Raw genomic sequence first — 19895 nt, 5'->3', positions numbered from 1 at the left:
TTTTCTGTCGATGATACTCTAAAGTGTTTGCATGTACTTCTTGAGTTAATGAAAATTTTGGAAGCGTGTGTATAATGCTATCTTCCAAATTCATTGGCGATAAATCTCATTTAACTTGTACAGTGAGTAAATAAAATTATGGGATTACTATTAAAAACTACCGCAAAATCAAGAAAAAGATGGCATAATAAACAGTTCTTTGTCATCTTATACAAGCACTAGATCATAAAACAGCAAGAGAAGGCCTTGAACAAAGTTCAATTATGGTTTCTTGTAACTTGTTTCCAAATTAAAATTACAACGATTCACGATTAAAAGAATTAATGACATCATAATCGGTTAGATATTTGTTAATAACAATGAAAACAACTGCAAGATGAAAAAAAAATGAAAATGTCATTACCATCAATATCACCACACTCAAGGACTCATTACAGACCGTGTTTCCTAGACCTTGATCGGGTCACTGGTCGTATATTTTCCAAAACAATCTCTTCTGTTTGGGTGTCTTAGCTCTCTCTTGAAGGCACTCATGCATTCTGCATTTCATGAGTAAGGTTTGAAATTTTACTTGGCTCGACAACGGTCAGTGCTGTTACTGTTTTTTGTTCCTTAGAGACGGTACGAGGGGGAGAAGCTTCGGAAGATTTTGAGGGTTCTGCTTCTTCAGACATGTCTTCTTGGTTTTCACTTGAAGATGTACTCAGAGCAGGAGATGAAGGCTGTTCATCCTGTGCTTGTTTTGTATGGGCTGATCTGTGATTTGATGTTACTGTGGATTTTGGGACAGTGGTCGCTTGCTGTTGTGGCTGCAACCTCGAAATAAAAAATACACAATTGGAAAAAAAAAACTACTTTTTAAAACAATGTACAAAGGTCGAATAAGTTCCACGGTAATCCAGAGCTATAGAACTAAATGACAACTAGTGAACGCCTCTATAATATAATTGTGAGTCTGTGACAGACTGACAAGAAGATATAAGATTCAAAACTTAAACGAAATAACATTAAAAGTTTGGCAGTAAACACCTGAGCCACCAAAGAAGATGAGTGTGAAGCAACATACTGCAAAATCTGAAAAAAACTTGTCTGGCCGTGGCTTGCAGCAATTTTCCAGTACAAGATTATCATATCTCCAGCCCTTGTCCTTAGCTCTGACAAATTACGATCAATTTCAGTTTCATGCTTTGCGATGTAGGGTCTGAAAAAAGAGTCATATACATATGTCGTTCCCTGAATCAGTTCAGGTTTAATTAGAATTTATGAAGATTAAATTTTTTATACCATATGCTAATTTGGAAGGAGATAACGAACCTTAGTTTTAGGGTACCACAAGTATATAAAGAAGGCCAACTTAGCTTCACCATACATTGGAACCCTTTGACACAATTTACAAACATGAACGGGAAAATTACAAAAAAATCATGTTAAAATTGAAAATTATAATATCAGAAACTAAAAATTTACCAGCCAATTAACACATCGCAAATTCTTTCACAAACTGTCAACCCAGCCACCAAGATCCTGTAAGTGAGAGGTTTAATTTTAAAAACTAGCAACCAAAGTTTCTGCAGCTGAATCAGGTATATGGCATACCAATACTGGCACCAAAATCAAAGTTGCTCAATTTCGGGCTTATTTAGTTCCACGGTTTTAAAGCATTCATACGCAGGATAAGCATAGCCAAAAATTAACCTGGAACACCGAGGGTACAAAACCAAGAACCTTGCGAAATGAGAAAAAGAGGAATATAACTTCTTGAGGAGAAAAAAAAAGTTGAAATGGCACATACAAAAGTCCTCCGTAGATAAAAGATCCAATCATCTCGACTCCCTGCAATGGACACATTTAAGCATTTTCTATGTCAAATTCAGGTAATTTCTTTGTCCGTGAAAGTAATGAACTAATTGAGCTAGCAAAACCAAATTCAAACTTGAATATTCTATTTAGTTAATTATTTACTTTCAGACGCTGGTTTTGGCCAAGAAAACGGAAGTAACTAGTAAGAACTACTTAAGACTCCATTAGGTTCTTCTTGATCCCACAATTGGTCAATTGAAAAGGAAAACACTTGGTTGTTCCATGCTCAATTTGTTTCCTCCTTTTTGAATTAATTTAACTTGGCAGGGAAGACAGGGACCGATACTTTCCTAAGCTTTTATAATCCTACCTCATTTTCCTCATCAAAAGCCAAGATATAAATGTTCTACTGATAATGAATTTACTTATCTAGCACAACGTGTTCAGAAACTGAGGTACGAGATTAATATTAGAAATCATAATGGAAACCAAATTGTTTTTACAAAAATTAAGCTCCACACTTAATTGCCCCTACTGGTCACGACTAACATAAATTGCACCAAAAAACAATTAACAATCTTGTGTTAGATTCTTTCAGAATTCTATACAGTTTATTATTTTTTTAAAAAAAAAAATCTTACAAGAAGAATAAAAGACAACTATAATAAATCAATAATAAAAAACAAATGTTAGCATTCAGATTCAGGGATCAAATTATAGATGAGTAGAAAAGAGGAGAAAATAAGAATGCAGCAACATCAAACATCAGAATCTTCATTCTACGCATCAACAACGATCTCAAAGAGGAATGTAAATTAATCCCAAAAAATATCTAATAAGGCGCGAAACAAATTTGTCATAAGAGAGAAATATCTTCACATTTAAAGGATAATATCTGCCCAAAAAATGCAAAACGAAAATTAAAAATGAACAATCCAGAGAGAATATTAAACGAGGATCGATCAACACATTGATCTGCACCTATATAATTAAACCATTCCACGGAAAAACGGTAGGAAATGGCCGTTCGAGGAGCACCGTGAAGAAAAGGCAGATTTCGCATTCGACACCGTGATTGAGAGTTCCGAACTATGAAACCGTTTACGAAGTACAGGCGCCGATGTCGAACGGCGGCGAACCGTTAGATACCGGCGGCGAGAGAGAAGGCAAACGGGAATGAGATTTGAAGCGTCGTTTAAAAGGTTTTCTACTCAGGATTTTCTATTTATTTTCCATCTTATAAAGGGAGAGATTCAGTGTGTGGCAGTGCACCACATTAGATTAAAATTAAATCATAATTTTGAAATAATAAATTATAAAAAATATCAATAAAATGTTTTGGATAAGTGTTGAACTTGCAACCTTCTGTTTATGGAACATATGTTCTATCTACTTAGTTAGACATATTTACATTAAAAATTTAACAATTCGCTAATGTGTTATTTTAAAGACAATTTGGAAATATTTTTAAAAAAATCACCAAAACTATTAACCCATATATTTTTAATTTTAATATAAAATATATATAAAATTAAATTAACCAAACAAAATAATATCATCTATCTATATCATAACATGATCCTCAAGGTTCAACTATCTAAAACAATTGAAATTTACAAAAAATCACAACTTTAAAATATTATTTTATCGTATAAACAAATATCATAAAATTATATTTCAACAAACTTATGATCAAGTAGGTCCGACTCGACACAAAAAAAATATATTTAGAATTAAAAATAATATTTTTGATATAAAAATAACATATTTTCATGAGTAGAATCGGGTATGAATTCCGTCACAAATTGATGTCAGGAGGTCTCATTACCAAATAATCCTTGAATCCTCACTGTTCCTCAAAGTAAATGGTAAAGGTTGAGGGCAAAGTTTAGATGTCCGTCAAATGCAGCACAATATGAAGAATCGTCGGCTTGTCACCGTCAAGCTACTCCAACTTTAAATCTCAATTTTTTTAATATTATTTTGAAACATATTTAATTAAATTAATATTCGAGTTTTGAAATTTATTCTATATGACAATTATTCATTATATTACGATATTTATGGTTTTTTGTAGATGATATTTTTCTCAAATGATTTATAGAGCTCTACCAATTATTGTTCTTGAAAAAAATATAAAATTCGATTAATTGCAGTGTTATATGTGAAAACATTAATTTTAGCGATGTTTTGATATGTAAATGTAACTTCTTGATTCTTTTCTGGGAAAAAAGAATGCAGCTTTTTTTTTTTTTTTGTAAATTATGTTTGTATTTTTTAATAAATAAATGCAACCTAGCCCGCCAAAAGAGTAAGAAAAATTAATTCGTCGACAGCAGGGTTCGAACCTGCGCGGGCGAAGCCCAACAGATTTCAAGTCTGTCTCCTTAACCACTCGGACATATCGACTTTCTTATCTGCTTCTTAATTTAATATGATTTTAATAATAAAAAGTTAAATTACCGTTATTTCTACATATTCATTTTTTTTTTAAAAATTTCACTTAATTAATAGCCTATGATTATTTTATATCTGAACACGATTCAATGTATTTAAAAATGATCATGGTCTTACGAATTTTTATATTTGAGAGAGGTCAACCTTACCGATATTCACAATAAAAACTGATACTCTTAGCATAAAAAGTAATATTTTTCATTGATGACCCAAATAAGAGATACGTCTTACAAAATACGACATGTGAGACCGTGTCACACAAGTTTTTGTCTCCAAATAATCTTCTAATAGAGTCGCACTTGAGTGGATATGGATGGATAGAATTTCCCCACGTCTCGTTTTATATAAAAATAAATCAAATTCCATAAATACTCAATAAAATATTAAAAACAATTGCCATTAAAAATTAACTTTTTACAATTTCATGGCCACGTATGATTAATTTTTTATTTAGAATATATTTTTCTAAAAAAAAGTGTAAAACTCGAATTATAACTCATCAAAGCATCGACTTTTCCAAGCATGATTCATAACACTACCGACTAGAGAATTCAGAAATAAATGTTTCAATACTTAATTGGTTCGAAAATTAAAACGAAAAGTGTTTTTTTCTCGGTGAGAACTCGACTACGATTTTCGAGTCTGATCAAAGACAACCCACCCGAAATTTGGGGTCCAGAAATAGAAAAGATAGATATTTTTTCCCTCCCACGATTAGCGTTAATTTGGTTGTTATATAATATTAGAGTCTCATTCGTTTTCGATCGACCATTTTGGATTTTGTTGTAATGAAAAACATATAATTCGAAAAGAACCGTTTAGTTGACTAGTTCGTTTGATTTACGGATTTGGATTTGTGGGAGGACATTTGAAATCTATGATTAAGTTAAAGAGTATATCTCTTATGAGACGGTCTCACAAATATTTACATGTGAGACATGTCAATTCTACAGATATTCACAATAAAAAGTAATAATCTTAGCATAAAAAGTAATATTTTTTCATGGATGACCCAAATAAGATATCCGTCTCACAAAATACGACCCGTGAGACCGTCTCATACAAGTTTTTGGCTTAAAGAGTTAAACATTAGATTTGAAATCGAAGGAGAAAAATATAAATCTCATTCTAATTTAGAATAAAATTAAAAATTAATAAAATAGATTTGAAATCAAATCATCTCAAATCCTTTCATTCAAATAGAACGTCAAGTTACTAAAATTTATCTACTTAACAATGATGTATAGATCTAGGAATGGCTTTTTGTAGTGTTATGGGTTTCATGAGATCCTACTTATGTGGGCACTACCCTCACTTCATTTCAACGGGTAAGATCTTGCCACACATACAATTTCAAAAAAAAAGTGGATCTTAGATATGCATGTGCAAATCTTGGTCATCCATCTTATCATGGGGACAATGTCCATATGGGTAGGATGAAATAAACCAGTGTTCTGAAAACGAAATCAATCTTTGTTTTCGATCAACAAAAATGGAAAATTACTCTCCAATATTATTAAACTAAAAATATGGCCTCTCATTACACTAATCCAATCCAAATAATTTAGGCATAAAATCCTACCTTTGATTGCTAAATGGGCTCATAATAAGAATTAGTTGAGCCCATAACACATATTAACTAACTAATTAAGATTTAAGACACACCAAACAATAATTAAAAAAATCCATCCCACTTGTTTAGACATTCTTGAAATCCCATTCTTTATATTTTTAGCTAATGCAATAGATGTCGAATTCTTGTAATAAAATCGAGTCATTCGAAATCCAATTTTATAAATGAAACCTTAATTTAGTTTAAAATAGTTTAGAGCACTCCGTAAACCAAATCAAAGTTGATTTTAATTTCGTAGGCCTGTTTTGGTGCCAACTCCTGGAAGCAGGCTGGGATCGAGTTATAAAGAGAATATGAGTAATGTTAAATGTATAACTAAATTTATACAACAATTATTATCGCACAAAAAATTCAATACAAAATTTTATTTATCAAAATCCCACGATAAATTCAATAAAAAATCTCATGAATAATAACAAAATCTCACGAAAATACGAAATTTTAGTTGTATCTTTATCATGAGAATATTGACGTTCAATACAACTACAATGAAATCGTTTCTCAGAAATGGGACAGCAGGTTGTACAACTAGAAAAACTTGTGCATGTCTACCATTTTTTTATTAATTAAATTATTTTTATTTCTAAGTATTTACTCTTTTAATCTTCATGACTCAAAATGAGATTCTAAAACCAACTAAAGTTAATATCGACCCACAATTTTCTACACGCCCGTATAATTTTTTTTTATTATAGAGAAAACTTAAAATAAAATAAAAATATAGGTAAAATGGATTAAATCACTAAATTTCTAACTTGATGTTTAATGAAACAATAATCAGTATCACAAAACTTAAAAAATACAGCCAAAATTTAATGTTTCAGGTATAACCATTTTTAAAGCTAAAAATCTATCAAGAAAGTAGTCAACCTACAAATGAAAATAAATTTTTTTAAAAAAAATCGCATAATATTATAAAAACAAAAGAAATAAGGATTGAGATTAAAATTTGCTTAAATATGTGTCTGCCTGTTGGGTTTCACTTAAGAAAATTTTAAAACAGATACTGGATTGGTGGGTTAAAATTATAAAATAAAGTGGGCTAATTTTTATTTTTAAAAATAGACAATAAATATTAATCTCCACTTATTTTTCATGCTGGCCACGCTAAACCCAGTGGGGAAGATCTATGACAAATTTCATCAGTAATTTATCAAACATAAAATAAATCAAATTAATTACATACACACAAATACAAATAAAAGATAATCCCATAAATCGTCTCACAAATTGGTATTCGTAAAACGCGTCGGCCTGGTTCATGCATGGAGTGAAAAGTAATACTTTAGCAAAAAATATTATTTTTTTCATAAATTGTTTCGGATAAGAGTTTTGTGTCACAAAATTGATTCTTAAGACGGTTTTTAAAAAAAATTGTGATATAAATCTATACTATTATATTAAGTATGAGGCCTTAATAATAACTGCTCTATGAGGACACCAACTTTCTTTCCTGTTTTATCCTTTTTAAATTTTTATATTTACTATTTACTATTTTATTATAGTTGAGCCCCTAATAATAATCGCTCTATGAGGACACCAACTTTCTTTCCTATTTTACCCTTCTCATTTTTTATATTATATTTTTTCTTAACAAATAATATTATATTCACCGTCGTAAGGAAACCGCTCACGTGAAAAATAATATTATTTCTTCTCCAAACTAGCCACTGTGAAAAATAAACTCTCTTCTTTATGTTGTGACGTCATTATGTTGTAATATCATGAATATTTAATATAAATGAAGAGTCTTTTATGGAACCAATCATGGTTACTGAATTAACTGATTGATCAGGCATTATTGAATTGGTTTGATTTATAAAATCAAGTCAACTGATAATTTAATTTCCCTTGCAATACTAGTGGACGCTACTATATTTGAAATTAGTCTATATCTCAATTGTAAAAAAAAATTATATATATATATATATATATTGTGTTATTTATACCAATTATAGAGAAATTAAGTAATGCCAATGATTGCCCTTTCCACGTAAAAACATAAAAGACGAGCTTGCTCTCCATCTAAAGAAATGAGATCATCGCAGATTCAAAAATTAGTCAAATTTTCTCGATGCAGAGACAATCGAGAAAGCTGCATAAGTTAATATTTTATATATTATAAATAAAAAATAAGCATAAATATTTTATATATTATAAATTTCATCCTTGAAATTAATATATTAAATCAACCTGCAATCTCCAATTGCCCTTCCTAATTATAAGGAGCCCTCCACCTGATCTTCAGAATAATTAAATATAGTAATTAATTTAAGATGGAGACATAATAATGTTTGACGTGAGTTACAATCATCATTAGCAAAGAATTTTCAAGTTATTACTAATTTCAAATTCTTATTCATATTTGTAATTTTATTTAATGTTTTTAAAATTTTTATTTCAATATACAATATCGTACAAAAATTTATTTCAACTAAATATTAAAATACGTATGATACTCTTTTTTTTTTGTTATTTAATAATAAATAATAGTCTAAATGTACCTAGTTTACATTTACCAAACATAATTCAGAACACAGAATCGGACAGATGTTTTAACTTCGACGATATAATCTAACAAAAAATTAAAATACTGAACTTGATCTATAATCATACTTTTTTTTCAATAAACCAATTTGTCCCCAATTTAAATTAACATTAGAGGATGATTTAGTTTCGTAAGATTGCATATTTTGGATTTTAGTCATATAAATTGTCAAATTTTTAATTTTTATTCAATAATTTGGGATTTTTTTAATCATTTTTTGTCCACAATACTAAATCTAACTAATATTGTTTTATTTGACACCAATCTTATAATAACTGACTCATGTTGATGATAATAAAACTTATATTTTATAAAAATCTAGTCAAACAAAAATAGAAGAAAACGACAATTTTTTTTTCCCATTTTGAAATATTGGATAACGTTTTTCTTTATTTTTTCTTTTATTTTTGCTTAAATGAATTTTAATGTAAAATGTGCTTTATTTGTGTCATTTGAGTCACATGAGATTAAATCGTTGTCAAATAAATAATATTCGATGGGTTTAGTAGATTCGACAAAAAAAATTATAATTCACTGGATAAAAACAAAATTGTGACAAATACAAAACTAAAATCCAAAATAAATCAACCTACAAAACTAAAATTTAAATTTTTTCCCAAAAAGTTATAAAATGTTGAAGGTCATTTCAACAAGATATATTGAATTTGGATGGTTTAGGTCACATGGCCAACACTCTTTTTTTTTTTTGTTTTGTATACTCGAATATGCAAATAAATTTTATATACTAAATGAAGCATGCGTAATTGCCTATGATCCTAAGACGAATTGTATTGAAAAAATATTGGCCTAATTTTTTGAAATTTTTTAGAGATAATTTTGACAAAATGACCAAGTAAATTTTTGTGTGTGTGTAACTAATAGGTGAATTAGAAACAAATAATAAATAAAAATGGTAACATTTTTAATAGGCTACTGCCACTTCCTTCACGTGGGTTGTTGCCATATTATACCCATAGCCCTAGCACGTTACATATATCAATAATTAATTGAACCATTGGATTAAATTTCATAATTTATTTAAAATCAACTGAAACTTTATGTTAGTAAAATATCCATGAACATGGCATACATTTTTCAAGAATCCCTTTTACAGATTTCCACTAAACGAATCTATAGATATACAAGAAATGAAAAGTACTCAACCATCACTTTTTTATTCTTCATCGACCACAATTGACATCAGTTGTTGAATTGATCTGGCTCGAACCCGGGACGACTCGGTGGTAACTCGCCCACCTACTTGCCATCACTCAGCTCTTTGATGACCCACCACCCCCAATTCATACGATAACGTAAAAGAATTACAAAATAATGTGGAAAAAAATGTATTCCCTATTAAAACTCCCACCTTCGGAAACTCGAGCTGACTCAAACGGGGTCGACCCGAGTTAAACAAAGTGGAATACTTGAAATTTTTCAAGAAACTTAATGCAGAAGAGGGCGTGAATCGGTCCAAAACTCGAGATTACTTCGGAAGCCCAAATGACAGTTCCCTTGGACCTCTTCAAAGCTCGTGAAACGGGCTGTTTTGCTAGAATTCGACTCGATTCGAGCTAGACAACAAAGAATTTCCTCGAAGCGCGACTCATCGCACGGAATGGCTAACGGGCCCATGTTAGTGAACCCGTACTCTTCCTCTGCCTCCACCAATAGTTTCTTAAACAAGGGATGGTTCAAATATGTGGTTCGTACTACGAACCGTTTATAATTCGAGCCCACGGTCACAGCCACATGGCCCGCTGGCACATCGGAAGGGGCCCGTTTGGCCGCCATTGCCGCCTTCTTTCGCCACCTGAGAAGCATTTGGCGGAGCCGAACGATGTAGCGAATTTTGCTGCATCCCGACATTTTTCCTTTTTTTTTTTTGAAGAATTTTGGGAGGAAATGTATGATATTGTTCCAATTGTTCTTGTTGAGGGAGTTATTGCATGATGTCAATATATAGATGAAAAAGTGGGGAATGAATGAAGGGGGAGTGTAGGGTTTATATAATGGAGCAGGTTTTTTTATGAATAATTCAAATAAGATATTTGTCTCAAAAAATACGATCCGATGTCACGTAAATTTTTATTATATATATAATGTTGGGTGTAAATTTATGCCCTTAGTCTTTGGCTTAAATTACGCCAGTGGGCCGGGAGTATAAATCTCAGGTACGTTAATTATTTCAAAAAGTTTAAATTTAAGTATAATAATTGTTTAATGATGTCAATAATTTAATGAAAAACAATTTAGTAACTCATATCCCTTCCCGGTTAAAATTAAAATTAAGATAAACTAGTTGAACTACATTTCATATATTAATATAATATTACAGAAAATAATAAAACACATATGAAATATATATCAAATTGTGTATATAATTTTTTGTAATCCAGCCGATATAAAGGCGTTGAAAGCTTTAAAGGGGGAGAAAATACAATATTTTCGTAATAAATGTATAATTTTTTTATAAACGCTGCATGAAAAATTGTATACAATTTTACCAAAAGAAAAGAACAGAAACCAAATGCCACCACGTGCAAATTTAAAGAAGAACAGAGGCTTGTTGAATTCGTCGTCAAAATAAACGGAAAAGGAAGAAAAGACAATAACAATCCAAAATGGTTATTATAGGTAGCTGGCTTGGCCCTATTCGACAAAATTATAGGATGCTTTTCTCTATTATATTCCCCAAAATAAAATAAAGAAAAGTATGTAATTTTAATTTTTCTAATGCTTCCAACATTATTATTTTTCTCCATGTGCAATACTTCCCATTAGCCCTTTTTATATAATACGTCCGTTCGCTAGCTTCCAACCTCTGTATTGGCACTTGAAGAAAATTAATCATTGATTGAATATAGAAACAATATTAATATTATTCATTGTACTGACTAATTGAAGGCCAACATGTCAACCCATAATTAATATATAAAGCCTCTTTTGATTGAATCAGTTTCGTGGTCTCGCGTATTTATATTCATGAGACAAATTGATTTGTTTCATATTTATAACAAAAAAATAATATTTTTAACCAAAAAAAAATATTTTTTATAAATTCATTTCACAAAATTGATTTATCATACAGTCTAATGAAAAAACTTGCTCTTTGTTTTAAGTACTGATCTTGCTTTGGTCTTTCCTTCTTGCACGAGCCCAAAGATGACCCGGGCTCTTTCCATGACATCACCAATGAGTAATTTAAGATTGTGTCTCATTTTGAATGAAAATTAACTTCCTTAAATTTGACCCCCAACAAAAATTTGAGGGGGGAGGGGGCACATGGAATGTGAAATGAGAAAGAAAAATGCATCCCCCTGAGCACTTAAGAGCACTTTAGTGTTCCACCTGTTATGACTTGAGGATCATAACATTTTGTGATCATTGCTGATTTTTTATTTTAGCAAATTCGCATCCCAACAAAATGATATATATGTCCCAAACATAATCCTACAAATTTTATTTTTTTTTTTAAAGATGGAGAACTATTATAAAGGACAATGAGTTTGTTCTCTTCAGTTTAAAGACATACAATTCTTGTTCGATAGAAAATAGTAAAAACGGTGTCAAAATGAAAGAAAATATACTGAAAATTAGGTCATCTTCAAATACTTCGATTTCAAAGGTTTTCATAGTCATAAATTTCAATGTTGGATTCGTGATTTTTATATTAAATAAAATTCTGATGCATTTCTGGATTTTTAATCTATTATTATTTTGATTTTAAGCACTTGATACATAAAAAATTGTAGTATGATCATGTTTTGATTGCGATAAATTATGAAGTCTGACCGAGAACTTACTGATGCATGTGAGAACAATGATGTTAGAGAATGGAAGATGGACACCAAACAACTAGAGCCAGAAGAAAAAATAATTACAGAACCTAAAGGGCCTTCTGTCTTTAAAATTAAAATAAGTTCCAACATCAATCTTCAAGATTGATCTTTTCTCCCTTTCTTAGACCTTTGAATCTGTCTGCTGGTCATTTTTCCATAAAGTTGTTTCCTTTTGACCATCGTCATACCTTCCTCTGGCATTTCATCTTCTCCGATAATTTTCTTATTGATCATCGATCTATCTCCCTCTGGATTTTTGATTCATTCATTGACTTTCCTCTTTTTGGAGGTGCTGTGAAATGAACACAGATCAGTGAAAACTCGATCAAAATGCTACATGTTTTCTTAATAACTTCCTATACAGACATTTCACATTAAACCCGTCAGTTTGAGATCATTTATCCAAATTTTTATCCAACCTACGAGCACATTCTGAGCTGTCAGCGGTCAAAGATCCTGATAATGAAGCACCACTTCATCAGAACTACAATAAAATTGAAGTAGGTGAAGTCAATAAGACACAATTACTTCAAATTTCAAAAATAAAAACTTTCTAAATGTATCAATTTCAGAATTTTGTTTTCCCAATGAAAATAAATACATGGATGATGCAGCTAATAAATTTGTCATTCCGTGACTAGTTCCCATCTCCCCGTGGTGTTTTATCAAATAGACATTTAATAGAAATCCAAGCGATGGAATTGCAAGAAAATTCAATTGGTTAGATTACATAAACCAAAGTAATCCGTAGAAGACAACCATTAACTTCCATGACAAGTTCACCAAAATATCAAGTTGGGTTCTATTTCTTCTTCCCTCTTTGGTCCTGTCGACTGAACTCTCCCACCTCATAGTGGTTTAAAAGTTCAAGAATCCAGAGTTGTATCGAATATAGCGTTTACAATAGTGACATTCTTCAATTTGTTGTTCATTTTCTCAAATGAATGTAATAACTTCGAAGTATCTTTTTCTTTGTAATAGAAATTCTGAACATTTATGCAATATGATTAGAATTCGAGCTTGAAATGGCTCCAGCCTCCATGTAAGCTTGAACAATGATTTTAACCGAATTAAAACACAACAACATTAAAATCGAGCCATAAATAACTGTAATCTGTTTATATTTTAATCTGTAAATATATATCTTAAGGAAACAGAGTTAGAAATTACTCGCACAAGCCCCTTTATGAGGAAAAAACAGCAATTTTTGAAAATCCCTTGGGGTTCAAAATATTATTGTTTCATTTTCGAATCCAACTAATATATGAGCAAGAGCAAGAGCAGGAGCAGGTTTCATAAGTTAATTAGGTTTCATAAGTTAATATGCCCCATAAATTCAAGTTTGAATTCAACTATCAAACTTATATGTCAATACGAATAGTCAGACCTTGTTACTGTTGAACAAAGACAAATAGAGTGACTTTACAACCCATTATGTCAAGAAGTTCACTAAACGATAAATGGTTGATTTTTAGTGAACGGGAATCACAGGGTATGTTATATATTTTAACCACCGCTATGACAAAATTTTCAGCTACCAACCACAAAATAATTTTGGTACCGAGGCGGGGAATACAAAAAGATCGCCTCTTCACCACAAAACGCAGAACAGTTCCGAGTTCCGACTTTTATCTTGTGTTTCCTATAGGATAGGCTAACAACCTCTCCGCGTTTTTTAAAATGAGTGGAGATAATATGAATGAGCGGCACAAATTCTGGCTCCTTAAACCGTGGCAGCGAATACATCATCCCTCAAGACAAGACGCTTACATTTTTATGCTTGGATTATTCGCGGATGTCTTCGACTCCTATAAAAGCCGTAGAGAAACCAAGAACTACAGTATGATTCGAATGTCTAGTTATTTTAACCACCTCCCCCTCTGTGCTACGAAGAAATAACTCCGGAAAACTACCTAAAAGCATGTCGGATTGAATAGCAACAACACCACTCCATCAAAAGTCTCACTATACCTACACAGACGAAGCAAAGAAACATCTTTCAGTCAAAATAATCATTCATGATCAGCCCATGAGCCCTTGTGCTAAAAAAAAACAAAAGGAGAAAAGGTTATATTAAAACTAACGTGAAGAGCAAAGAGCCAAGCTAGCGGAGAATGGCGTCGGTGGGGCTTTTGGCCTTGCAGGGGTGCAGGTACATCACCATATTACCTTCACATTCTTTCAATCCCTCCATGATTACAAATATCGCTGATACTTTGAATATTCTACAATTCGATCCGTAATCGATTAGAGCTGTTAAGGTTTTAGAGTGCGGAAGACGACTTGTTACAAAACCTCTGCCACTTTACCTTCTGCTGTTTTACGATGGAGTTGTTTCATGGGCTGGGCCCATTGGTTGATTTTGCTCTGGAGGCTCAATAAATGTCAATTTTTATTTTTTGAAAATAAAATACAATTTTTTTAATCAAATAATTCATTTTTGTGTGGTGTAAGAGAGGAAATAATTTTTTTTCCTGATGTTTAATTATTTTAATCAAATAATTCATCTTTGTATTTCATATTTCCGTTTTTAATATTACAGGTAGCAATAAATCCTGATAAAACAAAAAAAATGATTAAACTATGTTGGAATTTTTACAAAAATTTATATTTCAAAGAAATTTTTTTTTGACGAATTGGTCAGCATAGACCGTAACCCGCAATGGGGAGGTTTCTAGTTGGCTGATTAGGTCGGGCTGACCCGTTTAACAGTTTTATGATTTATCACCCAGTCACCATTGCCATTAGGCCCATTTCTCAGTTCAAGGTGAGTGAGATTTGAGTAGTCAATAGCTAAAAATCTCGAAATTGAGAGAGTATATTAATCTTATCCTGAATTGGATTCAATTTATTTGTTGTACTTGTGAGCTCCTTCTTGAATTGTCATTTTCTCTCATTCAATAAAAAAAAACCAGCGTGGAAAATGCATAAATGAAATAAAGGGGGGGAATACCCATTATTTCTTTTATTTTTTTTGAAATATGTAGCCATAAAGATTAACGGCCCACACTATACGAACAGACAAAAGGGGAATATCTTACATGGAATAAAATGTCCCCTTATTTCACTACAGTGTACTCTGTTTAAATGTCCCTCTCTTTAGCCACGCCTGCTTCGGTTCTTTCTCTTTCAATCATCGTGTTCGGGCCCCATTTTCCTGTATTTTTTTGCCTTTTTTGTTCCCAATAAAATCCTTGATAATGGGTATAATCACAATTGTAATCTTAATCATTTGTTGTTACTCAAAAACGATACTGAAATGATATACAAATATGCCCCCAATTAAGTCAATACTAGATCTCTTTCTACTCCTCTTTGGAAGAACTATGATATGAACATTATTGCGGGAAATTCAAGTTGGTGAAGTACGAGCATGTTTGACTAATAATAATGAGTTAGATTATGCATATCAACATTTTTCTATGCGAGTCCGTAGCATAAGGTTTACCTAACAAGTTTTAGGTGACTAACATAGTTAATATACTACTGCATTAACTCGTAGTGTACCTAGTGGACAGTGCTCGCAGATGGTGACAGTTGCGAGTTCCATTGTCCTAAATAAATACATATACATATACACATGGAATAAAAAAATTGACAAATACTAAAATATGATGTGAGGTTGGAAGATAATTATTTTAGAGAAAATCATGTAAATGTGTTTTCCGAATTCACAATTTATAATATGTAGTTGAAGTTAAAAGCAGAAAAGGTAAATGCACCATGCATGCATGATACCATATATTTGCCTTTAGCTTGCCATAATTGATTATGGTCACGCATGCGGCATGCTTCCTTCATTTGTTTGCATAAACTGAATATCTTCTTTTGTTTTATCCTTTTATCATCATCCACTGATAATCCAATGGCAAGGAAGCAATCGATCATCCTTTTTGAATTTGAGGGGAAAAATTATCTAATGCACATGCTGTTTTTTTTTTTAAAAAAAAAAAAATTTGTAAGCATTTACTCATCTCCTAAAATCAAATAGTTGATCTCCTTTGACGCATATTATCATAATTAATATTATTCATACGTGGATCCGGTAATTTTTTTCGACGGATCTCTTAAAATGCAAATTTCGATGTTATATCATATTATATTATTTTTCATGTGACCTAAGTGACCAAAAACTCGTTCCATTTACCTTTTTCCTTTTTTTAAAAAAAAATCCCAAAGAGGTCACTAAAGATGAGAACCCAAGATCTTTGTTTAGTTATATTAGATTTAGATAAATCCTCCAACCCTACTGTTTGGAAAAAAAAAGAACGAAAGGTCTTGCTTGCTCCCCATACGTGTGGTCTTTTTTATTTGACAATAACTTGTGTGAGACGGTCTTACGGATCATATTTTGTGAGACGGATATTTTATTTGGGTCATTCATGAATTATTTAGGTCATCCATGAGACAGATCTATCGTATTTATTGAGACAGATCTCGTATTACTTTTTTATTGTGAATATCGGTAGAGTTGACCCCTCTCACATATAAAGATTCATGGAACCGTCTCACAAGAGACCTAATCTTTTATTTTAGAATATACTATCATATAATTAATTTGGAAGATCCTGAAATACAATGTTGATTAGCCATTATGAAATATTCTCATATATCCATTCAATCATGTTAAATAAAACATAACATTGCAAGCTAACAAATGCGTCGCACCATTAGCCCTCTGTCACATATACTGAATAGACTTTGAAATTAATTAGCAACCTCAGACGACATAGATCAAATTTCCAAAGCCAATACACCGAGAGGACCAAGCTAGCTCGTCGAAAGGAGTAAGCACCATCCGAACAACATCAGCGATTGGGTGGAGAAATCCACGATTGTTCCGCAAGCTGTTGTACATCAGAACCCCGTAGGAACACATTAGATTAACTCTCTATAAGCTTCTTTTCATCCCAAAATGGAATTTCTCATTATACGATATATTTCGTGACATTTAATTTAGTTAACCAAATTTCGATAAACAAAATTGAAATTTGTCTTTGATATCTCTAACATTATAAAATTCTTATGAAAAATCCGCATTTTCATCCCAATACTAGATTATTCTCCTCTCTATTCTCTTGAGTTTTAACCATCCCTATGTTACTTAAAAGGGCAGTAATTAGTACAACTTTAGACTGATGATGCACGTCACGTTTCTCCATGAAAAAGGATAATGTAATAACAATGATTCACTATTTTTTTTTCCGATTTAAAATTTCGAGAATGAAAAAGGGTTACTTTTCAATTTTTGCTCTCTATTTACCCTTTAATAACAAATTATGTATTGAGAATCCTTTTCCTCAATCCATTGGAATTTACAATTTGATTCGTATTATTGATTCCAACAGAGTAAAAAAAAAAACGTAAAATTATATTTTTTACATAATTTTTGTAGGTACGACCATTTTTTTTTACTAAAAAATATAACTAATGATAATGATGTAATTTAAATTTTTTAATTTTTTTTAAAAAATTATGAAATACGATCATTTCGTAGGCATATAAGGACGAGGCCATGGATATGATTATTCTACTTTATTAAATTATAACATACAATATTAAGTTAATATAGTAAGATAATATGAAGCTTTGAATGTTAGAGAGATTATTACCAATTCACCACGCAAATTCCATGTCTTTTAAAAGTTATATGGAAAATTTTCAACTCTAGCACTTCAAATATATATACTTTCATCAATTATTGAAAGAGGTAAAGCAAATAAATATTACCCTTTCATTTTTGTATCGATAAATCTCATAATTAACTTCATGTTAAAAATAAATAAAAATTCACGTTTCTCACAATCACATCGATGGACTTTTTGATATACTGCATATTTACCGTGCGCAATTATTTGACACCGATGATGTGACATTCACATGATAAAACATAAAAAATTTACACATCTAAAAGATGAATATCATTTCATCGATATTTAAATAAGTGTGCGCGATAGATATAAAACATATCACAAGTCATATAATATATTTGTCTCCCGTAATAACAATTCTTTTTACATTATGGTGAAATATAAATTGTATAAAAGAAACAAACAAACAATATAAAATGTTATCCTAAATTATAAAATAAACATCAATTGTAATTAAACAAAGTGCACGAGAGTCGAGGCTGGTCTTAACTTGCGCCGTATAATTAATTTGTCGTGACCCGCACGCGTGACAAACAGTCAACAAATCTGATGAGTACAAAGCCCGATAAAAGCGAGAGGATGAATTTAATATAATACAAATTACGACAAAAGGTCCAGTCTTGATCCAACCAAACATAAGAGGAATGACCCTTCTGTTAAGAACCTCGTAATCCACGTGCTAAAATGCGCCTCGGTCTTGTTTTTATCAAAATTTCTGCTCTAATTTATCACCACCACCTTGTTTCGAGATATTTATATTTTCGAATTTTAGTTTTTGTTTGTAATTTTTTTATTTTTTTTACAATTTTAATATATTGTCAGCTTGGTATTGATATATCTAGTGCCATATAAGAAAAAAGATTAAAATCATCAAAAATTTAAAAATACAAAACCAAAATTGAAATTCGACAATATATGTTAAGATTGGAATTTGGACTTAACTCAACTAAAAAGCACGCCCGTGAATGAATATTTGGAGCGTGAAATTTACAAATGATCCAATTATGAGCAGAACGGGTGACCCAACTATTGGCAGTCCAACACATATCGGTGAAATATGAGCTCAGATACCATGTTAAGATCGGAACTTGGACCTAACTCAACCCCAAAATCTAGCTCAAAATGGAGGATTGTCTAATACCATATATACAACTCCCAAGTATTTTATTCAACCAATGTGAGACAACTAACAATATAAATGATTAAAATTATAAAGAACCAAAAAATACGACTTTCTATTCTTTATTTTTTTAAAAAAATAAAATAAAAACAACGTTCCTTCTTAAAATGTTAAAGAGAAAATTCCCTATGTTTTTTTAGGAAATGGCAAGGAAAACCACGTTTCCTTCCCACCCCTATTAATTAATTTCCCAACTTTCACCTCACTAGTCACCCCTCTTGCCTCAATTTTTTTCCTAATCAAAATAAGGGTGCAAACTAATTAATCACATGTTTTAACAATCGACCATAAAATCAAAGAACATTTTACTACTAAATTGTAAAGCGTGAGCTACCACTCTGAATTACTCGACCCTAGTTCAAAGTTTTCAACAAACTCAAGTAAGATACTATGTAAATTCGGTTCGATTCGAGTTAACTCAAACATTTTGATCTTCGGACCTCAATACGTTTAGAACTTGTAATTGGTGGAAAAGGGGAAATTATAGCCAATTTCAAAAGATTTAAAAATACTTGATGGAAAAAAGAGATTAGTGGTAGACTAAAAAACACATGAGACAAATGTTTCTTGGCCCATTGACATCATTCTCCCCCAATTTGTGGATTGATTGAGACTTGAAAACGGAGAAACAACCTGTAAATTAATAATAAATTACTATATGAGGTAAACTAGGCATGTAAATTTATCAAGTGATCTCCATGATGGCCAAGAAAAAAATAAAATGCAGTATTGAACATATAGTACTATAATTAATTCATAAGAAAAGGGGAAATACATTGTAATA

General features: G+C 31.2%; 1 protein-coding gene, 1 non-coding gene and 1 pseudogene across 2 annotated transcripts; all 3 read right to left on the bottom strand.

Annotated features, from left to right (window-relative positions):
* Window positions 1-247: 247 nt before the first annotated feature.
* On the bottom strand, window positions 248-2740 carry LOC142550938 (putative HVA22-like protein g; annotated as a pseudogene).
* A 1387-nt stretch (window positions 2741-4127) lies between these two features.
* On the bottom strand, window positions 4128-4209 carry TRNAS-UGA (transfer RNA serine (anticodon UGA)). Its single transcript has one exon. It is a non-coding gene; the product is annotated as a tRNA-Ser (tRNA).
* A 5359-nt stretch (window positions 4210-9568) lies between these two features.
* Window positions 9569-10393, bottom strand: LOC142550937 (auxin-induced protein 15A-like). The gene has a single exon (XM_075659983.1). It carries the CDS (start codon window positions 10305-10307, stop codon window positions 9885-9887), a length of 423 nt encoding a protein of 140 aa, XP_075516098.1. The 5' UTR covers window positions 10308-10393; the 3' UTR covers window positions 9569-9884.
* Between the last annotated feature and the right edge of the window lie 9502 nt (window positions 10394-19895).

Source organism: Primulina tabacum, chromosome 7, assembly GCF_025594145.1.
Source record: "Primulina tabacum isolate GXHZ01 chromosome 7, ASM2559414v2, whole genome shotgun sequence".
NCBI classification, from domain to species: domain Eukaryota; kingdom Viridiplantae; phylum Streptophyta; class Magnoliopsida; order Lamiales; family Gesneriaceae; genus Primulina; species Primulina tabacum.
Note: the sequence above shows the minus strand (reverse complement) of the source record. Positions and strands in the feature narration are given on the sequence as shown.

Excerpts from the sequence above, each read along its gene's own strand:
- LOC142550937 (XM_075659983.1), bottom strand. The coding sequence starts at position 10,307 with ATGTCGGGATGCAGCAAAATTCGCTACATCGTTCGGCTCCGCCAAATG.